Source organism: Hyla sarda, chromosome 3, assembly GCF_029499605.1.
Source record: "Hyla sarda isolate aHylSar1 chromosome 3, aHylSar1.hap1, whole genome shotgun sequence".
NCBI lineage: Eukaryota > Metazoa > Chordata > Amphibia > Anura > Hylidae > Hyla > Hyla sarda.
The window spans coordinates 131,065,837-131,076,011 of record NC_079191.1 but is presented as its reverse complement, the minus strand read 5'-3'; the positions used below and the strand labels follow the sequence as shown (position 1 = coordinate 131,076,011).

The following is a 10,175-nucleotide window of genomic DNA, read 5'->3' as shown; positions in this document are numbered from 1 at the left end:
GCTGAGGTATGACACTCTCCCAAGATGTCACTGCTGGGCACGGAGCAGATCACTGATTCCCCTTTAATGTGACGCAGATGAGGGCACAGAGGGCACTGAGGCATTAGCTGGAGGAGATCTCACTGACAGATAAGCCTGGTGGGCGGGAGGGGGCGGGGCTTCCCATTATCCCGGGGATGACACCCACATGGGGGAGGGGCTGTGGGTATTAGTATCGCAGCTCGGAGACGCTCACCGCTGCATCACTTGGGCATCATGCACACAGCTGTGGTTTTCCTGGCTTGTCTGCCCCTGGCCTTACAAGCTCTACCCTTCGCCGTGTCCCCTGGCACCTGGACCTCCCGGGACATACCCACCAATAACAGAGATGCCAGGCAAGCTGCCCGACTGGCCGTCACCTACCAGAACTACCTATCCGGGTCTCCGCACCAGCTGCTAGAGGTCGCTGAAATCAAGAAGGCAACCCTGAAGGTCAGTGATCCCCCTGTGCCTGGCATCATGGTGCCTGCCCACCCTGTGTATGGCAAAGTGCAGGCATCCTGATATCCAGTGCATACTGGGGACTATGGGCATAATAGATAACATGTACACACAGTGTTTCCCAATCAAGGTGCCTCCAGCTGTTGCAAAACTACAACTCCCATCATGTCCAGACAGCCTTTGGCTGTCTGGGCATGCTGTGAGTTGTAGTTTTGCAACAGCTGGAGGCACCCAGATTAGAAAATTCTGCCATAGTATATCAAGATCGATTCACCATCTTCAATTGTTCTCTTATGGCACATTCACCAATATCTCATTGGGTTGTCTCCAGTCTTAATAATTCGGCAATATATTCACTGCTCTGGTTTCTGGGAAATCCCTATGATCAGATATTAGGGCACTGTTCACACTTGTGTTAGATCTTGTCTCTTAGGAAAGAACAGTGAAAAGTGGATGGACTAATAAAAAAGAGGGAATGGATCTTTATAGAAAGTCCGAAGTCGTAACCAACCTGCCCGGGATGATCCCTGTTTGACAGAATAGAAATTTGCAAAATAGAATGTTGACAATTTAACTAGCTATATTTTTTGTTGTTGCTGTGTGTGTGTGTTTTATATTTTTTTTTATTTTTTAATTATTATTATTATTATTTTATTATTGTCAGGAAATTCCTTCTAATCTAACTTGCAGCCATTATTTTTAGCTTCCAGATATTGTTTCCCACAATGACTTATAGTATATTGCTGGCAGTTTTACGATCGTATCAATAATTCCTGTCGTTTCCTCATCTTGAGCGTTTTTATGATTGGTTTCTTGGTTTTAATGACCTACAGCAGAAGATCATTTTGACACTCATTGCCTGGTACAGAGAACAAAACGTGATAACCTATAGATCTGATGACCACAATGGTTTCATGCTGCACCGTATGGCTGGGTTCACACTAAGATAATACAGACATTATGGCCACAGGTCTTGTGTTTGGAACTGCCAGCATTATAATAAAAAAACGTGCATCTGTATTTACATTAGGGGTTTGTGCCTTACTTTTTTTTTTTTTCCTTTAAAAAAAAGTATATTTCCCATAAAGGGAAAGGGTTAAAAACATCGGAAAATAGCATGTGTGATGGAGGCCTTATGCCAAGGTTTTCCAAAATATGTGCCTGTGAAAATCCCCAGGTCCGGTCCTGAAGATCAAGATCAGGGGATGAAATAGCACAGGGGAGGATGAAGGGGGTTATAAAGGGGAGAAATGAAATGACACTGGAATCATGGGGGAGGTGATGGGGCATAGGGGTGACGATGACTAAGAGGAGGATGAAATTACATGGGGGGGGGGGGGGGGAAATAAAATGGCATGAGGGGATTCAAGGGGAGGAATGAAGTGGCACAGGGGGGAGATCAAGTGAAGAATGAAATAGCACAGGGTGGCTATAAAGAGATGGAATCAATTGGTACAGGGCATGATGAAGGGGGGGGGGGGGTGATCAAATGGCAAAGGATATGATTGGGGGAGGGGGTTGATGAAATGGCTCAGTGTGGTAGCAGCCGCATTTCCAATGCTAACACTGGATACTGGTATCATGTCTTGTGTCATATCAAGTGCAACGTGATACATGCAATTAACGGTACGGCGAAGGACATGTCACCAAACTGTGCACATTTAAAAAGGTGTCACCAGCATAAACCCTCTGGAAAGCTCTATATGCACACTGTATTTTATGCCTTCTATTGGAGCTTATTTTGGACCAAAAGTGGAACCCGACATAGAGAAAAATGATAGTGGAATGATTTGGACCCACTCTTGGTTTTGGTAAAAAATTCTTAGGCTACGTTCACACAATTGTTATTTTTTTTGTCATTTTGATGTACAAAAGAGAGACCGAAAAAAACTGCCTTCATTTTCCTGTTATTGTATAATATGGAAAAAATTATGGTAATGCACGTATTGTATTTTATTATTATTATTATTATTATTTTTTTTTTTTTTCAGAATAAACTTTCTTAAACTTTCATATTCACAAAAGCAAAATAAACATACAAAACACCTCACAAAGGTATGATATATCAGGCACTAATAGAGGAAAGCCAAATACAGAGCATATCAACCATTCAAAATCCTCCTGTACTGGCAGTTCGTATCTAACATGAAATACGTAGGGAGGTAGGCTCTCCTCAGGACTTGGAGAAAAACTAACCTATGCTATAAAGGGGGGGGGGGGGGGGGGAAGAGAAAAGGATAGGAGAAGATAAGGGATGGTAGGGGGAGAGGAAAAGTATAATAGTGGGGGAATAGAGCGTGATTTACAAGTATAGGAAAGAGAGAATAACCTACAGTACAGACCAAAAGTTTGGACACACCTTCTCGTTTTCTTTATTTTCATGACTATGAAAATTGTAGATTCACACTGAAGGCATCAAAACTATGAATTAACACATGTGGAATTATAGACATAACAAAAAAGTGTGAAACAACTGAAAATATGTCATATTCTAGGTTCTTCAAAGTAGCCACCTTTTTGCTTTGATTACTGCTTTGCACACTCTTGACATTCTCTTGTTGAGCTTCAAGAGGTAGTCACCTGAAATGGTTTTCACTTCACAGGTGTGCTGGTGTGAAGGAGGACTGTGTGAGGGTGTGGGGGTGCTTTGCTGGTGACCCTGTTGGGGTTTTATTCAAAATTGAAGACATACTGAACCAGCATGTCTACCACAGCATCTTGCAGCGGCATGCTATTCCATCCGAGTTTGCATTTAGTTGGACCATCATTTATTTTTCAACAGGACAATTACCCCAAACACACCTCCAGGCTGTGTAAGGGCTATTTGACCAAGAAGGAGAGTGATGGGGTGCTGTGCCAGATGACCTGGCCTCCACCGGACATGTACCCAATCAAGATGGTTTGGGGTGAGCTGGACCACAGAGTGAGGGCAAAAGGGCCAACAAGTGCTAAACATCTCTGGGAACTCCTTCAAGACTGTTGGAAGACCATTTCAGGTGACTACCTCTTGAAGCTCATCAAGAGAATGCTAAGAGTGTGCAAAGCAGTAATCAAAGCAAAAGGTGGCTAGAACCTAGAATATGACCTTTTTTCACACTTTTGTTATGTATATAATTCCACATGTGTTAATTCATAGTTTTGATGCCTTCAGTGTGAATCTACAATTTTCATAGTCATGAAAATAAAGAAAACTCTGAATGAGAAGGTGTCCAAACTTTTGGTCTGTACTGTACCTCACGGAGCAGTCACTGATCCAAGCTAGTCCAGCTCCCAGAGTCATACAGGACTGACTGGTGAAGGACTAAGAAATAGAACAGTCAGGGCAGAGATCAAATGGATGGTAGGGGCCTCAAGTTACAAGGGAAGCAAAATGAAGGTCCCTGAAGTCTGGTGAGGAGAGAAAATTTACCACGGAGTTCAAATACAGTAGATAGATGTTTGGCTACCTGTTGGTGCAAGTCTGCAAGCAGTTCTTCCATTCTATGGAGCTGAGCCCCCTCTTGAAGCCAGGACAAAAGGGTTGCGGGGGGGGGGGGGGGGGAGAACGCCAGAGGCGGGGAATAACAGCTTTCGCAGCTAAGAGTAGGAGGCGAGCTAGGGTCTTAGATCCTCGAGGCGCCTGCACAGGGAGCACAGAAAGAAGGGGGGATCAGATCTAAGGGTAAGCGGAGAGAAGTCAGGTGATGGATCAAGTTTAATACTTGGGACCAAAAGGTAGAGAGAAAGGGGCACAACAGCCAGATGCGTTGGACTGTGCCGCCAGGGGCACAACAACGCCAGCACATGTTGGGCAATGAAGGATAGAGGTGTGAGAGAAGAGCCGGTGTAGTGCCATATTTGTATTAACTAGTAAGTAGTTTATAGTTCGTTTCCTGTGCTTTGCAGGAAACCGACATCTTATGGCACAGGGCACCAGCCATCTTCCATTCCTCCTCTGTGAAAGAGCAACCTACCGCTCTCTCCCAACTAAGGAAGTATTTTATTTTTATATAAAGCAAAAGGTGGCTACAAATTTTTTTGTTTTGAAACACTCATCGTGCCATAGAGTGGAAAACACCCTAATATTTGTAACCTTTTTTGGGTCAGACACAGTTGCTGATCCAAAAGAGAATAGTATCGTCTTTCATTTATACTTTGTTACTTCTCTTCAATCGACTTCTGTCTTTGGTTAAATAAATTGCACCAAAAACTCTTTTGTGTATCCGGACTTTGGCCATGTTCACAAATCGTACTTTGAGGCACAAAAATATACTTGTATTTAGATGCAAAATGAGCCTTACCCTTTTAAAGTTTTTGTTTAACATTTATTTATTTTTTTATTCCATTTTGTCTTTGAACTCAATATAATTTAGCCTGGCTTTACATGGCTGTATTTGAGTCAGTCTTTGCATCAGTACCTGTATGTTGAAACCAGAAGTGGGGCTTAAACATGGATGCATCTTTCTATTATGTTTTCTCTGTAGATTGCACTCTTGATTTTGTATTTTTGTTTCATAAAATTGATCCAAAATATGGACCAAATACTGGCAGGTGAAATTGGCCGATATGAGATAAAATTGAGTGTAAAATTGCTGTAATGGGTGAGGCTTAATGGAGATATCTCATGCATAAAAACTTATCCCCATATCCAAAGGATAGGGGATAAGTTTTAGATCCCTGGGGGTTTGACCCCAATCCCCCCCTCATCTACTGTACAAGCCCCCTGCTTTCCCCAGGAACGGGACATGCCAACCCCTGCCGACATGCCCCCATTCATATATCTCTATGCGAAAGCTATCTCCAGCTCTACCCTGGAGATATATGAAGGGGCGAGTCGGCTGCTGCTTTTGCTCCATTCCCAGGGACAACAGGGGGCCCGTGCAGGAGATCTCAAAGGGGTCACAGTGGTCAGACCCACTACGATCTAAAACATATAACCTAAGTTTTTAGGAATATTTCTCCTTTTAATACAGCTATTTATGCCTCAGTTTACTGAATTCATGCTTCACTGATTTGCTGTCAATTTGTGCTAACTCAATGGAATTGCCCAGAGGCCTGCACTATTCCATCCAGCAAACCCAGCTGCATATGTCCTGAATGAAAATCAAAATGTTATACTTTTGGCATCTGTTCCCTATATGGGGTCTACACATCCGTGTAAAGATCCGTGTAAAGCTTGTGCAAGGACCTGGCTGTACACTGCTTATTACAGTGTGAAAGGAGTATATTGTCCGCAGCATAATATTGTAGCATTTTCAATATTACAAATCACATCCTTTCAATATGTATAGATTAAATCTGAGGTGACTGTATTAAAATCCAAAGGAGAAGAATGAAGTAGGCTTGCATGCTGCAGCTCAGCTTAGAAGGAAAAACATGATTTTATAACTATGTAAACATCAATCAGCTAACTGCCCATGTCTGCAGCTCTCAGCATGATAAATAGTGGACAGATTTCCTTTAACTACTCGATTGTAAAATTTTTAGAAACCCCATCTTATTCTGATTAGTTAAGGAATAAATCCTAATTATAATGTACAGAAACCACAGCAATACCACCACATGTGATCAGGGAATTACAACTATAGGCCTGTGTTATAAAAGCATATTGGTGTGATCCATAATACAGATCCACAATATGGATCTATAACAGATAAAACTGTACCAGTATGTCAATACTCAGGTCACTACGGGTATTATGAAAGCAAAAATACATAAGGAGTACCCTAGTGTATTGTCAATAGAGGTCAGTTGCCTTTTATGGATGTATGAAAGTTTTTTAGATTTTTAAAATATGTGCATATTTTATATACCCCTGTGCCCCCTATTAGCTCTATATTGCAGACAGGGAAAAACTGCTAAAATGCTGAAGAGAAAAATCCACTGGTGTGAAAGTTGTCCAGGAAGTTGCTCCCTGGGATTCCTCATTAGTATTGCTCATGGCTCCTTTTGTATCAGCTCTTCTAAACACACAACCATCCTATTAGCATAAAATAAAAAGCTGCAAATTAATGACAAACTAGCCGGTTGCTATAGCAGTCATTGCATAGTTGAACGGTTGCCATAACAAATAGTCAATTGGTCTTGTGTTGGATGCTACAGCTTTGGGTTGGACGGATCTGTTTAACCAAATTATGTTAATTTGCATTTTTATTACAAAAGAATAAACATTTGTTTACACAGGGTTCTACAGTGCAGCCGTGTTCTGAGTGCCAAGTTCAGTGGACTCAGCAAATTCTGTGGAATCGCCACACTTAGAGGATGGTCACCCAGGTTTTATACTTGTATCGAATACACAAATGACAAAAAAAACTATAGGTAATAGGGGAACATGCAACACAGGTTAAAGTTATTTTTATTGACTGACATATGCGTCTCCAGGTCAAGTACTAGAAATAAAATAATGGGCTCACTTTATCACATTCATAAAACAATACCACAAATGTTCAGTCTTACATAAAAACTGGAGTGTTTTGCCCACAGCAACCAATCACAGCTCAGCTTTCATATTATTAAAGGAGAACTCCAGTATATAAAAATTGTCCTCCATACTGCTGGCAGTAAAAAAAAATAAAGATGTACCGTATCCTATCCGGTACCTTCTATTGTGGTCCCCATAGCCAGAGTCCTTAGGACGTCGGGGTCCCAATTGTCTAGTTCACCCCTAGTCACCTCTCATACAGTCGGTAACTGTCCAGTAACCACTTAAGATTTGGATGTATCAGATTGTATAAATGTAAATTAATTGTTAATTACCTGGCCATAGCGTAGCAGGACCTGTGGGTCACGTGGTTAGGTGAACTCTATGGTATTTCTGCTTGAGGACCTTTGGAGGTCCCTGTGACGTATTCAATCCCATCACACTGTGTAACAGTGGGTGACAGATGTTTGGACCAATCAGATTAGCCCTGCCCATATAAGGGAGCGGCAGCCATGTTCTCTCGCTCTTGTTCCTGTGCAAGCAAGCAAGAAGCATCTGCGCTGCTGAGATCAGTGAGTCTAGGCCTGAACCTTGCGGCGACAACCGATAACTTCTAATTACTGAGTGTATCAATCTCCACACGCTCTTCAAGATCACCGGACCTTATCTATCCCCTAAATCCGGACGGATCTGCAATAACTACCCTAAATTCAGAGACTTTTAATATCCATTCAAGGTCCGCAACAATTGTCAGTCATTGAGATATATGGAGACTGTTTGCCTGAGACTGTCATTGTTCATTGGATGTACTGCAAGCACTTGAGTAAAGTTTGTTCAAGTACCTTGTGGACCTTCAGTCATTTTATTACATGCACCTATCGTTTCTCGGAAGGGCGGCGATGGGCCGGAGAATTACCTCAGCATACTAGCCCTCAGCCTGGCGTCACGAACTCTAGGGTTAACATTAACCCCTTATCTACCGAAACAACATCCCAACTACCCTACACCCCCCAGGGCTACCACATACATACCTTCCTTCGGGGCCTCCGGTAACCGACTCCGGTCTCCGCCACGATCCTCTTCCTGGCTGCCGATGGTCGGTGAGTCATACTGTGCTCAGCCAATCACCGGCTACAGTGAAGTCCCGACTCGGCCGGCGATAGGCTGAGCGGCATTGTGAGAACGCTTCAAGACACACAACTCTGTACTACACCGGCACCTGCTGACGGGGCCAAAAACATCACACTGCCGCTCAGCCTATCGCCGGCCGAGTCGGGACTTCACTGCGGCCGGTGATTGGCTTAGTGCAGTATGACTCACTGACCACTGGCAACCAGGAAGAGGATCGCGGCGGAGACCGGTTACTGGAGGCCCCCGGGAGAGCGAAGGAAGATATGTACATCTTTTATTTTTATATTTTTTAAAAGTATGGGGGACTTTTTTTTTTTTTTTTTAATATTCTGGAGTTCTCCTTTTAAAGCTGAGCTATGACTGGTCGTTATGAGCAAACGACACCAATTTTAGTCTGAAAGACTAAGGGCCAGGGAGTCCTGTTTAGGTAACCACCACACTTCTACCTGCTTTTTAAACTGTCCATAACGGGACATGTTTTCTTACTTCAGTAGTACTGTATAGTGTGTGTGTGTGTGTGTGTGTATGCAGTGTTCCCTAACATAGTGCTGCCCCCTTGACATATTTGGTCCAGTTATTGAACAGTGACAGGTAGTACCTTTTCTCACAAATACTTACAAAAGTGGCAGATTTATTCATCTCCTATCCACAGTGGATCTCCACCAGAATGTGCAACACATGGACGTGTTACATTATTTCAAGGGATGATGTCCATGGTGACAATTTACGCCAGAAATTGACATGAATAAAAAAAATGGTGCATTGATGAGTGTTGTAAAACCCCCATCTATTTCTCCTAATAATGTAACTGTGTGGATTTTAGCAATTCCATGCCATACAGCAGTGATGGTGAACCTGTGGCACGCCGAGCCCCCTCTGTGGGCATGCGGCTGTAGTTCGCCATCACCCCATTAGGGACATCCCTGTGTCCCGAAAGATCTTTTCAGGACACAAGGATGTCTCCTGTTACTTTTCTGCGGCCCCACGTTAACTTTAAAAACACAGGGGCCGCAGGGAGGTACTGCATGCAGGGACATCACTAACATCCTGTGTGTGCGCCCATAGCAACAGCGGAGCAGCGAGGAGGAGGATGCGCGCGCATGGTAAATTACCTGTTTGTACGTACAGTGTTCCGACCACCGGGACCGGAGAAGCGGTAGTCGGAACACTGAAATGGGGCAGTACACAGGCATACAGCCTCCAGCCATACACTGTATATGGCTGAAGGCTGTATGTCTGTGGGGGAACTATACTGCACCTAATGTGGGGGGGGGGGGACTACAACCTAATGTGGGGGAACTATAAACGATCAATTAAAAAAAAAAGTTTAGATGATTGAACAGTTGTGATCTTCTAAAACAAAAGATGTTAATTAGTTATGGCAACTGTATGAGGTTTTTTTTTTTTTCTCTAAACTTAAACCTCAGTATTCTGATTTAATTGCTGTGGTGGCACTTTGAGGGGAAAAAAGTTTGGGCACTCTGGCTCAAAAAGGTTCACCATCACTGCCTTACAGTCTTACTCTTATGCAGGATTTAACAATGCAGCCTCGGATAAGTTTTACCATTCAGGTTTAAGGGAAAGCTGGGTAACACAACCCCTATGAGACTACAGTCTTTACAGTAAATGGATACAGTGTAAGTGATCAGGTTGAAGTGGATGTAGCATATTTTTGTGTCTTGTATTGCAGCTGACGTCAAGGTAAATCATCCACACATGCCTGGAACTCCTTGCATGGCCTATTGGTTTTACTTGTGTTGCTCCTAGAATGCCTGGCAGTGAACATTTGGAATAAGTGAGATGAAGTTATATATTGTTGTCTTCAAGTAACATATTCCCTGAGATTATTTATTCTGATGACATTTGGTGCAGAATGTTTCAGTAAAGGGAAGGATTGTAGGAAGCCCACAATGTCAGCCAATCTGTCAACACAAGCCCTAGATAAAGAGGAACGCATGAGACTCGTTCTTGTTCCTACTGAAAGGTCAGTGTCGTAATAACGTCTCTGCACCTTCACTGCAAAGCCTGGTATGTGTTTCTGAATTGTTATCCTACCCTCCAGTCATAACAGTTATATCTCCTAGTGCTCCTTTCTCCTATTCCAGAAACTGGACACATAGGCACAAGGACATATACAGTTATATTTATTTACTGCTTTATTAGA

General features: G+C 42.9%; 1 protein-coding gene across 1 annotated transcript in view; it reads left to right on the top strand.

Annotated features, from left to right (window-relative positions):
• Window positions 1-200: 200 nt before the first annotated feature.
• The window catches only part of LOC130361718 (ovocalyxin-32-like), a 34,609-nt gene continuing 24,634 nt past the window's right edge, over window positions 201-10,175 (top strand). The window contains exon 1 of the mRNA XM_056565050.1: window positions 201-471. Within this exon, the coding sequence (XP_056421025.1) occupies window positions 256-471 (216 nt within the window). The 5' untranslated portion in view covers window positions 201-255. The remainder of the gene's footprint in view (window positions 472-10,175) is intronic.